Source organism: Carcharodon carcharias, chromosome 13 (genome assembly GCF_017639515.1).
Source record: "Carcharodon carcharias isolate sCarCar2 chromosome 13, sCarCar2.pri, whole genome shotgun sequence".
In the NCBI taxonomy this organism is placed as follows: Eukaryota; Metazoa; Chordata; class Chondrichthyes; order Lamniformes; family Lamnidae; genus Carcharodon; species Carcharodon carcharias.
Genome location: NC_054479.1, coordinates 123342369 through 123359017, shown reverse-complemented (window position 1 = coordinate 123359017; position 16649 = coordinate 123342369). Strand labels below are relative to the sequence as shown.

Genomic DNA, 16649 nt, shown 5'->3' with positions numbered 1-16649 from the left:
TAGCAGCTCAGCTTCAGGTTTGAAGCAGTAATATAGACCTCAATGTTGTCGTTTTGCATCTTCGTTACCTTACTTAATGCACTGGGGTATGGTGAGTTAAGACATTGCATGGAGATGTACAGAAACAAGGTAACCATCGATGCCCATGAGCTGCAGCGAGAACAACATATTAACTTCCAGAGAAGTTAAAATGCTGTAAACCAACATAGATTGACAGATTTCTAAATACCAATGACAAAGGGATATGGGGATAGTGTGAGGAAAAAGGCATTGAAGTGGATGATCAGCCATGATCGTACCGAATGGCAGTGCAGGCTCGATGGGCTGAATGGCCTACACCTGCTCCTACAATCCTAGCACAAAAACACACCAGGGTGTGGTACTGATATATACAGCAGGACTTCAGAATTTTCAGCCCCTGGTCTGTCCTGCATTAGCTGGGTTCAGATGGGATGCTACAGTTGGCCTCAGCTCCTCTGGGTTTCCATTCTTGACTGCTTATCCATTGACCTCTGCTGGTATGTTGGTTAAGGCTAGAATCATGCTCAACTGTGAGCTGCTTCATATGTTGACTGACTGACTGACTCACACACACACACACACACACACACACACAACGAATGAGGTATCAGAGGGAGGCCGGTGCTATGGAGCCTCCAGGTCTTCAGGAGAGGAGATAACTGGATGAATGTGGGCACGAACCCACTCCAAGATGTGAGATTTCAATAAGATCACAAACTGCACCAAAGCTTCCAGTCATCTGAAAATCGAAGATTAACTTCTCCAATGGCTTTCTCTTGTTACTGAGATTATACATTCGCTTTCTAATGACTAGCTGATCTTGCAGTACTGGTGCTGACTACTTGGGGCCTGGTGCACCGATGCTCAGTGCTGGTCACTGTCTGTCACGCTGAAGGCAGGAAGCATAAAGCATAGCAAAGTCAGAGGGAGAGAGGGATAGACAGTGTGGGGTTCAAACAAGCTCTGCTGCCCAGTCCACACTCACTGAGCCATCTGTACACCATACACAAAGTTTCAAACAGAATCATGAGCAGCTCCTGAACCTCTGCTATGCCCATCCTGAGCTTATTATCTCCCTGCTCATCCATCTCACTTCTAGAAATAGTTCTCTAACCTGCAGTAATTGGACTTTCTCTTCAAGCTCCTGGATTCTGACAGGTGTCTCCCTTTGCGACATTAATTTAGCTTCCGATTGCTCACTGGCTTCAATCTTCTTCAGTCCATCTGCAGGAGTGAAAAAAGGTCTCCCTGAATTTAATGTTGCTTTTTTGCGCCAAAGGCGTTGATTTGAAAAAAGGCAAAACATGAATTCAGGACTGATGTCAAGAAATTCTACTCCAAGCCATGTAGCCAACTCATGAAGCAGATTTCTGCATAGGGCAGTGGAAACAAAATCCCACACAGTTAAGGAAAGGTTTTCTTTTACTATTAGGCTTTTCAAGTTTCTACAATCCTTGACCATTGAGTATAGAAGCAATGCAATGGCAGATGGAAGATAATGTGAACCTCTTTGGCAGGGAAATTAGAAAACAGGACATCTTTTAAATGGAAAGACACAGGGAAATGTTGGTATGCAGAGCAATATGGGTGCCCTTGTACAAAAATTACAAAGTTACCATGCAGGTACATTAAGCAATTAAGAAAACAAATAGTATGCTAGCTTTTACTACAAAGGGTTAGAGTATAAGAGTTTAGTCGTACTAGTTATACAGGACCTTACGGTGACCATAACCAGAGTACTGTTTATAGCTTTGATCTCCTCACCTAGGGAAGGAAGTACTTGCTTAAAGTGAGTACAATGAAGGTTCACTGGACAGATTCCTGGGATAAGAGGATAGTTCTATGAGGAAACAAGAGTAGACTAGACCTATACTCCCTAGAATTTAGAAGAATGAGAGATGATCAAATTGAAACATATAAAATTCTTAAGGGGTTTGGCAGTAGATGCTGGAAGGATGTTTATCTTGGCAAGGGAGTCTAAAACAAGGGGCAACAGTCTCAAAGTAGAGGGTTGGCCATTGAGAACTGAGATGAGGAGAAATTTCTTCATTCAAAAGGGTTGTGAATCTTTGGAACTCTATACCCTAGAGATGTGATGTTCAGTTATTTACGTTCAAGACAGAGGTCGATAGATTTCTGGGTACCAAGGGAATTAAGGAATATGGGGAAAATACGGGAAGGTCTAGTTAAGATGGGTCAGCCATGATCTTATTGAATGCCTGAGCAGTCTTGAAGGGCTGAATGGCCTACTGCTGCTCCTATCGCATGCTTTTGTATTCCAATAAATCATTGATTGTTTGGTTAGACCTCAACTGGAGTACCTTATCAAATTCTGGATGCCACAATTAAGGAAGGATGGCATGATCTTGGACAGCAGGCAGAGATTTACTAGCATGATACCAGGATGAGGGACTTCAGTAATGTTGAGAAACTAGATAATGACCTCTATAGCGCAAGCATGGCTAATGGAATCTTTACTCTGCATTGAAGCAATACTATAGCTGCTTTGGGATTGTTTGATGGGACGATGCAGAGGGAGCTTCACTCTGTATCTAATCCATGTTGTGACTGCCATGGGAGTGTTTGATAGGACAGTGCAGAGGGAGATTTATACTTATCTAACTGGTGCTGTACCTGCCCTGAGAGTAATCAAAATGGGTGTCCATTTTCCAACTAGCATCTCTAACCTTAACCAATTAAGTTGTTAAAAAAAAGACTGGCATCACTTAACCAGCATGTCCTGAATAACTTCCTCTCCTCTCCTAGTCTTTTCAGTCATGATGGATTCCTGTACTCAAGGCCTGAATCTTCACCTGCAATTTTCAGAAGTTATCTAAAGATTTCAAGTCTAAAGTAATTAAGGATTTAAAAGGGAATTTGTTTGATTTCAGCATCTTTTATGAAGATTTATTCTGAACTACCTGCTTGAAGGAAAGTGATCTGATGCAGTGTTACTCCAATATCAAGAATGAATGAAGCAATTACATTGGTTCAGTCAATAAAGGATTTGTCTTCAAAGCTATGAAGTCCTTGCATACAGCAACTAACCAATTTCAGACTTCTGTCGATGTGTATGTTTACAGACTGTATTTGTACTAATTCCAAACTTTTCTGATCTTGTTTATTTAATTGCAAATAAATATATTACGTTAAGCCTATAAAACTAGGTCTGTGATTAACCATCACAACAACATGAGATAGTATTTAATCTTGAAAACAAATGAGGGGGAAAATAGGGCTAATGTTAACCCTTAGGGCAAATACTACTGTAAAGGGAGATTATCGGAAAGAGCATGAGAACCTCTGTTGAGCCACTGAGCAAGAAACAAAGTCAATAAAGATTTAAATGTAGCTATCATTTTCCTTGAGAACTTGGCTTCCTCACCTTCCAATTCCTTTATTTTATCAGTCAGAGTTTTAGACATTCTCTCTTGGTCTTCCATCACACTCTGCAGCTGCTGGTTTTGTGCTGTCAGATCAGCGCAGGATGACTGCGTATCTTGCAGTGCCTGTTGCATCTGTGTGACAGCACAATTCTTCTCTGCTAAATCAGTCTTGTATTTCTCAGTCACCTCCCTCAGCTGTGTCTCAGCTGACAGTCTCTCCGATTCTAGCGCAGTTTGTAAAATAGCAATGTTGGCCTCCGCCTCTTGCAACTTTTCCTTGAGGACCTGAAGAACAAAAGCAGGTAAAATATTGAATGGTTGCTTGAAAAACTTCAGTTAAGAATATCACGTTTCCCCATCTTCCGATCGGGCTTACTCACAGGAGTATGGGAACTGCTTGATGTAAAGCCAAGGTCCATTTAGTTTACTTTCTATTATTGCGGTACTCACAATACAATAGAAATGGAGTTGCTGACTAATCACAACAATCAATCACCATCAATTAGTCTACAACAGACCCAGACACGAGGAAAGCCCCAGTGGTGGAGAGCTTTGGGAACCATTGGTCCACTGTCACCCCTTCCTCCTGAGTTTACCTCACATCATGTCTCAAATTACTCACATACTGGTTCCCAAAATGTTATTTTTTTTAAAGCTATCGATCTAATTCATATTTGAAGGTGTCAGCACTAATAGCTTCCATATGGCCCCAGGAAGGCTGTTTTGTAAACTGACCACTCACTCACTGAAGTATCATTTCTGCAGATTTGTTCTGGATTTTTATTTTAGGACAAAGTGAAACAGCATATCATTGTCTACTTGACAAGAACTCCTTTCTAGGATATGGTCCCATGGGAGACAGTCATCCTCTGGGTACCACATCCCACCCAGTGGCTGTTCCTTATGTGCGAGGCCTGATGGCAGGGGTGGGCATCAGAGCAGAGGGTAATCCTGCCCTTACCGTGTACCCATGTCCACCCTTTGTAGTCATTGGTTCATATAAAACCTCCCATTTGCAGCAACAGTAAGAATCATTGTAGAATCCCTCTTGGTTAGTGGGGCTGATGAGAGTTTATTTGAGAAATACTTCGAATGTGGAAAGGTCTCTTGAGATGTCCCTTTACCTTATTTGGTTTTGGCCAATACTTGTATTCAATGAGCTTCATGAACGTTTGATCAATAGACTCTATGGGACCTACTGCACTACCTGATGAGCTAACTTAGCAGGTTTGATTGTCCCTACCCATGCAGCTACCATCCTTTGTCCCTTGCTGTTACATGGATAACACTATCTTTACTGTTCCTCCCTTGGTCCTGCTAAGCTCCAAACAAGGCACCTTGCATGCTTTGTGTCATGCTTCCATCCTCCTGCTTTCCAATCAGTTTCCTAATAAATTCTTTTTTTTCCATGTCTTGAAAACTGTGGAACTCATTCCCTCCTTACTATGATTTATAGGCTTTCAAGAGATAAGTTTCATGACATCTGCATCTAATGAAAATAAAAATCAGAATCAGTAACATTAACAGATAAAGTCAGGAAGCCTGTCATCCTTAACTGGTCTGGCCTGTGTGTGACAGACTCTGCACACCATTGTGATGAACTCTGAACTGCTCTTTTATGTGTTCTAGCAAGCCATTAGATTGTTAAGACAACAAAATAATGGGCAATAAATACCAGAATAGTGAGAATGATACCCCCTATTCCCCGATTTACCTTTATTTCTCCGCTACACTTTGCATCTTGGTTTTGCCCTACGTAACTTCACCTAAGTTTCTTAATAAAAACAAGAAAAGCAACAGTTCTCTACATAAAGCCATAGGTTTTGTATAAATGGGTAGTTATACCTGTTTGTTCCGATCACTGTCATTTAGTTCCTGCTGCAACATCTCCACCACACGAGTCCGTCCCAGCAACGCCTCCTCCTTCTCTTCCAGTTTTCTTTGTAGTGATTTCACTGTCTGCGGATAAAACAAAATACACAAGAGAGGAAACAATGAAAAAGCTTACATACTCAAAATCGAAAGAAAAGGCAGTAAGTGCTGGGAACATACACCTCAACTAGAACAGAAATTGAAATACTGCAGATGCTGTAAATCTAAAAGAGAAACAGAAATTGTTGTGAACCCTCAGCAGGTCAAGCACCCTCCACGCACAAGACATGTTAGCATTTTGACTACACTGGTCCTTTGTCAAGACTGGAGGATATTACCAAGTGCCAGTGTTTAAAGAGTAACAGAAAGGGAAGTGAGAAAAACCATGCACACAATACACACAGATACACGTACTTGCACACACCCAGGCATATGTGCAAACAGGCAGATACACACCATGCAGTCATACACATGCAGACATACAAGATGTATGGGCACCATACACACATGAACAATCACTAAGACACCACACACACACACACACGCTTCCACACACCAGCAAAAAAGACACATGAAAATCATATTGAAGAGAACAACAGAATTTGCTTGAACCCTTCTTTATAACTCAGTCCACTCAAGCCTTGATCAACCTGACCGCTCTGAATGGAACCATATCCTTTGCAGTAGATGATCCAAACTGCATAGACCTGGCCTCACCAGTGATCTGCAGAGTCAGTATAATTTACTCTCATGTGCTCAAAGTATTTCCAGGACTCAGCCTGCCTCATTCATAACTGCATCACACTGACAAGGTGCTTTCAGAGTAAGATAAATGACTGCGAAATCATTTGAAGCTTCTGCCAAGAGACACCCTTCCACGTTATACAAATGTCAATGGTTTCCACTTTCTAAATGTGATGGCTTGCATTAAAATCCATTTGTTATATCTCAGCCCATCTATATCATTGAGTAGGGCTCTCTGAAGATACTCAATCTATCGCCTGTGGCTCAGTGCGTTGCACTCTAATCTCAGAGTCAGAAATCTTGTGTTCAAGTTGACTCGAGACTTCAGCACGTAATCTCGGGTGACACTTTAGTATAGTGGTGTAATCTTTCAGCCCAGACGTTAAACTGAGGCCCTAAGTGCTCCCTCTGTTCAGTATAAAAAATCCCATGGCAGAAGAAGAGGAGCAGGGGAGTCATCCCCAGTGCCCTGGCCAATATTAATTCCTCAATGTCACAAAAATAGATTATTTGGTCATTGCTGTTTATGGGAGCTTGCAGTACAAAATTAGTCGCCTTGTTTCCTATATTCCAACAGTGACTGCACTTCAAAAGCACTTCATTATCCGTAAAGTGCAGTGGAACATCCCAAGGTTGTGAAAGTGTTACGTAAATGCAAGATTTCTCTTACCTACCCACATAAATTTCCGACACCAGCAAATTTAATCTAATTACAGACATCCCCTTTTACAGCATTGATAAATATTATAAATAGAAGGGGACTGTGAACATCACTGACTATGCTTTCACAGGCCAAGCATTGTCTATTCATTGCCACCCATCTTCTGTCACTCAGCCAATTCTCAATCTATTCAGACAATTTCCCATCTGTTCTATCAGGCTCTCCCCTCCCCACAGTGATCCATGGTTAGTTCATTACTAGTCCAGCAACACTTACTTGCTGCAGGTCTTTGTTTATCTCAGATCCAGATGCTAGCTGCATAAGCTCTTCCTCATGTTTCTGGATGTGCTCTTGGAATCGTGTGTCCTTTTCGAGAATGACCTCTTGAACTGACCGAAGCTACAGTTACAAAAAATTGATTACACAATTTGGGTTGTACAAAGAGTCAGATACAGGTCCCCGAGGATCTGTCTGCTGGTCACCAGGGTTCAATGTGAAATTGGTTTGGATGGTTTTGGTTCTGTTCCCACACAGTATTGCCTCAAATTCCGCAACAATTTACACCAAATTGTCAGTCTTGCTTCCATGGCTGATAGCTGAAATGGAGAAGGCCACACTAGGGCAGTACAGAAAGTTCTTCTGGGACTAGGGAAAATCCTATCTACCCATTCTGTACTTGTACTGGGAGTGTTTGAAGTGACAGTGTAAAAGGGAGCTTTTCTCTGCATCTACCCCATGCTGTATCTGCTCTGGGAGTTTAATGGGGCAGTGTTGAGGGAGCTTTACTCTGTATCTAACCCATGCTCTACCTGTCCTCCTTTCACAGCAAGCTACTTTCTTTACCTGTTGTGCATGTTCAGTTTCTTTCTGTTTCAGGAGTTCATTGGTAGCTTGAAGCTGGTCTTTCATGCTATCTACAGTTGCCTGCAGAGTCCTACAGTTCTCTTCTTGTTGCTGAAGTTGACACTTAAGTTTCTCAATCTCATCTTGTTGTTCAAGTGGGGAGCTCTGTTTCTGACTCTCCTGTGAAGTTTAAAGAAAAAAACAAATACAACCCAATTTAAGTTGGCTCCATGTTGATGGAGCAGCGCAGTAAGTTAAAAGTGAGTTTTAACAAATTTTGAGCAAGCCAAGGTAGAACGGATGAACATATCCAGGTGGTAAGGGTTCTATGAGGAATGAGTTTGGGGTGTCATCAACCTAGCTCTCCACAGAAATTTAACATTACAAAACAGCCTCTTTTACAGCAGGAAATTGTCCATTTCACTCAAGACAAGCATGAAGTATGAACCAATAGGGTCTGCTGCTGCGGAAATTTAATGCAATGCAGAGGGACTTTTACTCTGTTACGAAAATTGTGCTCTTTGTGTCATGGGATTGTTTGATCAAACAGGTTAGAAGGAATTTAACTCTGTATCTCACCCATGTTGCACCTGCCTAGGGAGTGTTTGTTGGGACAGTATTAAGGCATACCTAACCTTTAAAGTGGTGAAACATTCCAAGGGCTCCACAGGAGCATTATCAGAAGACCAGCAAATGAGTCACATAAAGAGATATAAGGGCAGGTGACCAAAAACTTGGTCAAGTCTTAAGAAATGTCTTAAAGGAGCAGGCAGGGATGGAAGAAAGAGAGGCAGAGAAGTTTAGGAAAGGAATTCCAGAGTTTAGAAGTCTAGTCAGTTGAAGGTCACCAATGGTGGACCGATAGAAATCAGGGATGTACAAGAGGCCAGAAGTGAAGGATGCAAAGATTTCACAGTGTTGTTGGAGTTGGAGGGGGTCACAGACATAGGGAGCAGTGCTGCCTTTTGAAAAGGAAACTAACAGGATAATGTTGATTCAAAGTCATTCCATCTAGTACCAGATAATGGCTCACATAGTGAAGAAAGCTTTAACTAAGCCACACATGGTAGCTATTTTCAAACCTTCTCAAGTACCTGTCAAGAGCCAGCAGCTAAAGTGATAGTGGATCAGCAAATCCCAGTGGACAGTAAATGCAGCAGAATCCGAGAGACTTTAATCCTATCAAAACAGGTCAGCTACAAAGAGTAAAGAGAAAAACTACTCACACACTGACTCTACGTTTACTTGCTTGTTATTTTAGCCACCAGTTTCCACTAATTGGGAAACTATGACAGGTCCAGGTACAGTCTTCTGTGGGGCTTGGCTTAAATAGCCAAGTGGTTATGGTACTGGGTTTGTAACCCCAAGATCAAGAGTTCAAATCTCACAATGGCAAACCATGAAACAATCTAACTTCATCTGAAACAGATGGAAATGGGTTTGTACTTGAAAGAGTTACACCACCACTATTTGGGCTTGGCCTAAATAGCCAAGTGGTTATGGTACTGGGTTTGTAACCCTAAGATCAAGAGTTCAAATCTCACAATGGCAAACTATGAAACAATGTAACTTCATCTGAAACAGATGGAAACAGGTTTACTCAAAAGAGTATCAAGAGTTCAAATCTCACAATGGCAAAACTATGAAACAATGTAACTTCATCTGAAACAGAACGAAACGGGTTTGTACTCGAAAGAGTTACCAGACAGATCCTGAGCACAAAAAAAAAATCAAGAGTTCAAATCTCATAATGGCAAACTATGAAACAATGTAACTTCATCTGAAACAGATGGAAACAGGTTTGTACTCGAAAGAGTTATAGTCTTCTGTGGTCAGCTGCACATTATTGTCATCATGATTAACACTGCTGGCATTCAGGTGACTGAAAACTAGGAATCTCCGCAATTGACTCCAGTTTGACCCTGTTAGCAATTGGATATTCCCCACAGGAAGCTTACCTGCTCTGTGCTAAATGGCTGCATGTGTAATGCAATGGGAAAAGCACAACATAACAACTCTCACTTGGTACCATTTGATCACTAATTTCTGATACATCTCGCCTTGTTTGAGCTCAATGGTATCCTACAATCTGTGCTTTGGCCCTTCGTATGAAGTTTCTTAATCAAGTCAGCAATTAACTCATGATCTTTTAAACCAGGCAAGCAGAAAATTACCAAAATTATGACACTGACCACAATTCATTACCAGGTGCACTTGTTTGATGCTGATGCAACTGTTTTAAGCCACATGGATGGAACCCTCACGAATACACTGTCACATACATCCTTACCTCGGCAGTCTGCTCCTCTGTCTTTTCTAGCTGTGATGAGTGAACACGCAATGTCTTTTTCTGGAGCTCCTCGATTCGGGCATTTAACGAGGCAACCTTGGCTTTTGCCTGCAGTTTTAGTTTTGACAATCTGGCATCAGACAGCTCCTTTTCTTCCTGTGAAACGATCGCAAATTAATTGAAAGAATGTTCCTCATTCTTACCAAACAGTGCACTCAAAGTGACTCCCTTGCTGTGGTCAGCAAAACATCACCTGGTATAGAATCAGGGTCATACATACCAAAATGGAAATTAGGAAGGGCAGGATTGGGTTCAGCTCTAAACCACACAGACTATGCACAAGACTGGTCTCTATTATAAGGAGGATATAGAGACACTGGAGAAAGTGCAAAAATGATTTACAAAGATGATAGCAAAACTGACAGATTGTGCAGGCTATGACTCTTTTCTCTATAAAAGAGAAAACAGAGATAACCCAATACAGGTCTTTAAAATTATGCAAGGATTTGATCGTGTAGACGTAGAGAAGATGCTTCCACATGTGTAAAGACTAAAACAAGGAGCCATGAATATAAGGTAGACACTAATAAATCCAATAGGGAATTCAGGTGAAATTCCTTTAAACAGAAAGTGAGATCATGGAGAGAATACATGTACAGAAATGAACCTCATAAGCATCCACTGAATGGGCCTGAATTGGCAGATGGAGACTCAAGAGAAGGCCCTAGGACAGATACCGGATTTGTCACTTTCAATGGTTGCACTTACAACAAAACAATTTGAAAAGCTAATCAAACGGTGGGATATGTTGTCAAAATACTGGAGGATAGATCCAGAGGTTACTTTGGAGCTGTACAACACACTGAGATCACACTTATGTACTATGTACCATTCTGGTCACCAAGCCACTTGAATCATACCTCAGCATTGGACAGGATGCAGTGCAGGGATCCCAGGTGAGAGAGAGATGAGTTTTCAGAAGGGTTAAAGAAAGTCCAGCTCTATTGCCGACAGAGAAAATAGTTTAGGAGGGTCCTAATCAAGGGGTGCAAAAATGAAACAGAATCATAAGAATGTTACTCCAATTTAAACCAGGAGAGCAGGAGCAGAGGAGAAAAAATGGAAATTAGTGAAAACTAAATTCAAGGAAGATATGCAAGGTAAATTTTGTCAAATAATGGGAGATGCTTGGTATAATTGCCAGGAGGGCAGAAGAGGGATGGGCTTCAACAGAAGATTTAGAAGGGATGGACAGCATACCTCTAGAGCTAATTACAGGTAAACACCACAACTCACCTTCAGTGCAACTTCTTTATTGTGAAGCTGCAAATCTTTCTCACGTATGAGTTCCTTGAGCTGAACGACCAACTGCTCGCTCTGTGCCAGACGCTCCAGCACATCATCTGATACCTCAGCACAGGTCTCCATCTCAGCCTGCTGGCTGGTCTCCTGCACAACACAAACAAATAGGCAGAACAGGTCAGCAATCAATCTCAAGGGTGTAATCCATCAGGGAAATTGCACGTGCTTTAGCAAATAGCATTGTCAAAAGAATTTCCATAACATATAACAGCGTGTGTTAAGTTTTCATACAACATCCAGCAGAGTCAAAGACCAGCAGAAAAATATACATTGAGCCCTGGAGCACAGCATGACCTATTACCTGTCTACCAAGCAAACTTCCACAAATGCTGGAAATGCTCAGCAGTCTGGAAGCATCTGAGGAGAGGGAAACAGAGTTAATGCTTCAGGTCGGTCACCTTTCATTTGAACTCTGAGGGATATTTCTCCCAATACAGAACTTCAAGCTGAAGGAAGACATTTAGGTCAAAAGAAATCTGGTGACATTGACATCTGGTTGAAACAGGAACCACACCGACTATTATCACCAAGACCATACTGTATTTTACTCAACCCTACCTGAGGAACACTGGTCCCATCTCCACTATCGTCCCCGGAGAGATCCTGCAGCACATTGTTGACCCCCTTCGCCAGGTCCGATAGACGGCTCAACATGGTGAAGCTGCACATGGGACAAGAAGACAATGTTAGACTGCTCCTGTATCAAGAAAACAAGTTGAAAAGATAGAAGGGATGAGGAGGTGGATCAGAAAGTTGTGGTTAGGGGGAACACTGAGTTTGGACTTGTAGCAGGAAGGGATGGTTGAGAGAGGTGAGGAGCTCCAGAGTTCTTAGATCTGGAGGAAGAATAAGACAGGCAGTGGGTCTCGTTTTAAACACTGAGGTTGCAGCAGGCTTCCTATGTTATGATTTGGAACTAACACTTTAAGAGCAGTCAAAGCAGATTCAACAGTATCTTTCAAAATGGAATTCAATATAGACTTGAAGCAAGAGAATAGTAGTGAGACTAATTGTGTAGCTCCTTTAGAGAGCCACAGAGGCACGATGGGCTGAATGGCCTCAGTGCTATATAAATTTATTTGCAGAGTGGGCAGGGATAGGCAGTGTGTAGGAGAAACTAGAGAACAGTTAAGTGGCACACCAATGATGGATTTATAAAACAGGGAGAAGAAAGGTTACAGAGATATAATGAAATGAAGAAGTGAGAAGTCAATCCTCAACAATTGAGTCATTTTCTGTGATTGATGGAACTTGACTGACATTGCTAAGTGAGAAATTGAAACGTGACCTTGTAAACCAAAGTTTCTTGTTTCAATCTACGGGGATCAAGCAATCACCAAATTATACAATTTATAGAACAACTTAAACATAATAAAACATCCCATGACACATCACAGAAGCATAAAACAAAAGTGTGACACTGAGCCACATAAGGTATGATATTAGGTCAGATGACCAAAAGTTTGGTCAAACAGGCAGGTTATAAAAGGTGTCTTAAAGGAGGAAAGCGAAGTTGAGGCAGGAAGGTGTAGGGAGGGAATTCTAGAGCTTAGGGTCTATGCAACTGAAGGCTCAGCAACCAATGGTGGAGTGATTAAAATCAGGGATGCTCAAGAGGTGAGAATCAGAGGAGCACAGGTATCTCAGCAGGTTACGGTTAATTAGACCCTCCTTCAATTCATACAAAGGATAGTGAAAATCTAGAACTCTCTCCTGAAGTGCTATAGATCTTAGGGCTCAATTGAAAATTTCAGGATTGAAATCAATAGACTTTATTAGGTAAGGATACAAGGGATATGGAGCAAAGACAGGTAAATGGAGCTGTGATACAGTTCAGCAATGATCTAATGAATGCTTGGACAGGTGAATGGCCTGCCCCTGTTCAATTTAAGGTATTTCCTTAGCATTAGGTAGTTGACACCAAATCAATAGAGCAAACAGATTCTAGAGTACATGAGCAAATAGTCTGCAAAATGGGGTTCATATGCAAGTCAAACTGCTGAATATAACATTATGCTAGGTCCAAAATAAAATTGGCAGCTTTTTTTATTTAGTTTTGGATTAGAATAAATCCTGAAGCCACTTGAAAGTACAACCCTTAAATCCTGTCCCACACCCGATCTCTATTGAACCTAGCATGTAAACAGCATGGACTGCTGCCCTCCTATTTACTGCTGGATGTTTACTTCCTGGTTTTACTTGGTGATTGTGATCAACTGAAGTGCAGCCAGTCACCGCAGCCCACTGAGAGTCAATGATCTAAGACAGGAAAAGCCCGAGTAGCTGCAGAGAGTTTAGGAAGCAGGTTTAGGGCAGTAAGTTCTGGTTTACTCCTCCAACTGTGTACAAATAGGATAAGATCAGGGAATGCAACCCTGAGCTAAAGGCTGGTGTTTGGAAATGAGATTCCATTTCAAGGGGCATTGGCAGAACATCAGGGGGAAGTAATGCAGAAAGTTGGATGGGTGGGCTACAATTAGAAACATAGGAATGGTAAGAGGCCGTTCGGCCCTTTGAACCTGTTCCACCATTCAATTAGATCATAGTTAATCAGAATCCAAACTCCTTTACTTGCCCCATAACAATAAACAGGATAGGAGCTAATGAAGTGACAAAATAAATAGAGATGAACAGTCTGTTAAAGTAGACAGGAAGGGATCATGGAAAATAAAAGCAATCAGAAATAGTAGGCAAAGAAGGTGGAAATAGGTGAGATAACGTTACATGTTAAAAACAACAAAATGGACATGCTACAGAAGGAATAGAAGAAGCAAATCAAAGTGATCAGATAAGATTAAACGTAAGAGAGTTAAAACTGACAATACAATGAATACTTTTATTAACAAAGAAGGTTATGAGGCTGTGGAATGCACTAGCAGAGTTAGTGATTGAAGCCGAGACCATGTCAATATTTTAAAACAGCTTAGCTGAATGACTGAGACAGCTCGCAGGCTGGACAGTTAGGAGGCAAATGAACTTCAACATAGATAAATGTGAGGTGATGCACTTTGGTTGGAAAAATAAAATTGAATATGACCCTTGTCAGGCTGCACATAGGGTAATGTGTCCAGTTCTGGTCTCCATTCTATAAAAAAGGATATGGAATCAATGGAGAAAGTGGAAAAAATTATTTACAAATATGGTAACGGAACAGTGATTACAGGTTTCAGAAAATACATTAAACGTTGAGCACATTAGGGCTTTCCCTTTCAAAAAAAGGCCGAAAGGGGACCGAAAAGAGATTTTTAGAATTATGAATGGATCAGAAAGAATTGATGAGGAATGTTTCTATTTGCACAAGAATTCAAAATCAGTGGCCATAAATAGGTGTTTACAAATAAATCCAAGAGAAATAAGGAGAAATGCCTTTACTCAGAGAGTGATGATAATGTGAAACTCACCAACACAGCAAGTGACTGAGGCGAATAGTTTGGAAATTTTCCAAAGAAAACTAGAGTACATAAGAGAAAAAAAAGAGTAGAAAGATATGCTAAAAGGCTGAGATGAGATAGATGGAATGGGATGAGACTTGAGTGAAGTATAAGAACCAGGACAGATGAGCTGGGCCAAATGGCCTGTTTGTGTGTGATATATTCTGTGCAATTCTATGAAGGAACCAGGCATAAAGGGACAGAAACAGTCATATCACCAGTATTCAGTATAGTGTAATTCTGTTATCTCTCTGGTTTTAGAACCCGATGTTAAGATGCTTATGAGCTCATTCCTCCAGAACTCTGGTTTCAGGGCAACTGTCTGGTTGTTTAGGGTAACGAGAATGAGGCAGAAAAAGTTCTGTTTTGCAATGTTGAGTTTTAAATACATACTCTAGGAATGTGTGAAACAGTAACTGAACATACACTCACAAAATGGTTACGTTAAACTTCTATAAAACTGAAATAGGCCTGTTCCCCATTAATATATTGGCATAATTGTAATCACTCCTGTATCTACAATAATATGTCAGCAAATCCTAGCAACAGCACTGGGAGAGCAATTATGCCCATGGAAAAAGTGATTTACTGCAGATCAATAGCCCAGATGGACACCACATTTCTGCTTTATCCCAACTATCACAGGGCACTTTTGAGTGAGAAACCACAATACACAGCAACAGCAATTTGCCCTAGAATCGGACATCTCAAAGAGGCCATTCGGCCCATCATGCCCATGTCACTTATATGTCGCTTAACAACCGTCCAAGATGCTTCTTGATTGAGTGTTTCCAAATGTGGGCTACAATAGCTTTGTGATCCATGACATTAGTGAATCAGATGGGATTTTGTCCACGATTTGCCCTGATGGGATTTGAACATACACCTCTGCTAGTTCAGGACCAGAACCACAAAAACGACAGTGACCTGGAAACCGAGGCCATCACAATTCTCTAATAACAAATAACATAATACATGATCTAAATTACATTAAACGGTGAGAGCTGCTGCTGTTCTGGGCCAGATGGTGAACGTTTAGGTTTCAGTCTAATTTCTGCAAACCTAAAATCTGGTGATACGCAGCAACTGCTTTTGTATCTAGAACAAGTAATGACAGGTTAATGTTTCAGATGCAACCGTACAAGGATTCCCACAGCCCCTCTGCCCAAAAATGAACCTGTTTTCTCCCTTTCTCACTGCCCTGTTGTGGTTTCCAGGCCAGACAAACTTGTTCATTCACCGGTGCAGACAGTTTGGGGGGGGGGGGGTGGTGGGGGCGAGGTGGGAGGGCAGTCACTAAGTATGAATTCGGGGCAGGGTGATAGCAATGAGCTGAGAGTTCAGGCGTCAGGCCAGGACCTTCTCTCAGCCGATCAGCGAGCCCCAGTCAGTCTATGGGAAGACAACTTGGAAGGCGGGAAGGCAGCATAAACCATCTTCAAACGCACCTTCCTTCAATCCAAAACAAGACACGGCCGAGGTTACAGTGCGTGTACCTCCACCCCATCACCAGACTCAGCCGCCGACAACCCGACGGTTGTGTTTATCTTTCCCACCCGCCCCCCAACCCCAGGGCTCTCCTACCCGAGCGCCCAGCGCCAGGCCCTGCTCTTCGGGTGTCTTCTCCTCTGCCTCTCTCTCCCGGACTCCTCCCTCTAAACCGCGACCAGTTGTCCGCTCGAGTCCGGCCTGGCAGTCGGTTCGGCCAGGGGCAGGGGCACCGCCAACCGCTGTCCCCCCCACCTCTCACTCACCTGCTTCCCGTGCGAACAGCAGCCACATCAGCACCAGCACCCGGAAACAAAACTCCACACAGGGGGAACACTTCCGGGAGCGTTACCATAACAACGGGAGTGGTGGGTGAAGTAAGGAGGGATAGACAGAGAGAGAGAGAGAGAAAACAGAAAAACATAAACAGAGAGAGAAAACAGAAATAAACAGAGAAAAAACAAATAAACAGAGAGAGAGAGAAAACAGAAATAAACACACAAAGAGAAAACAGAAATAAAAAGAGAGGGAGAGAGAGTGAAAACAGAGAT

At 41.9% G+C, this 16649-nt stretch overlaps 1 protein-coding gene across 2 annotated transcripts in view; it reads right to left on the bottom strand.

The window, feature by feature from the left end:
* Positions 1-16420, bottom strand: part of golgb1 (golgin B1) — a 59351-nt gene extending 42931 nt beyond the window's left edge. Inside the window, exons 1-9 of one of the 2 annotated variants that reach the window (XM_041202049.1) lie at positions 16365-16420; positions 11738-11840; positions 11114-11266; positions 9818-9973; positions 7528-7707; positions 6961-7083; positions 5253-5366; positions 3407-3692; positions 1136-1245 (exon numbers count right to left, since the gene is read on the bottom strand). In XM_041202049.1, the coding sequence (XP_041057983.1) occupies positions 1136-1245; positions 3407-3692; positions 5253-5366; positions 6961-7083; positions 7528-7707; positions 9818-9973; positions 11114-11266; positions 11738-11833 (1218 nt within the window). In that variant the 5' untranslated portion in view covers positions 11834-11840; positions 16365-16420. Of the gene's footprint in view, positions 1-1135; positions 1246-3406; positions 3693-5252; positions 5367-6960; positions 7084-7527; positions 7708-9817; positions 9974-11113; positions 11267-11737; positions 11841-16194; positions 16216-16364 lie in introns of those variants that run through there. The other variant, XM_041202050.1, reaches the window with a different exon arrangement.
* Between the last annotated feature and the right edge of the window lie 229 nt (positions 16421-16649).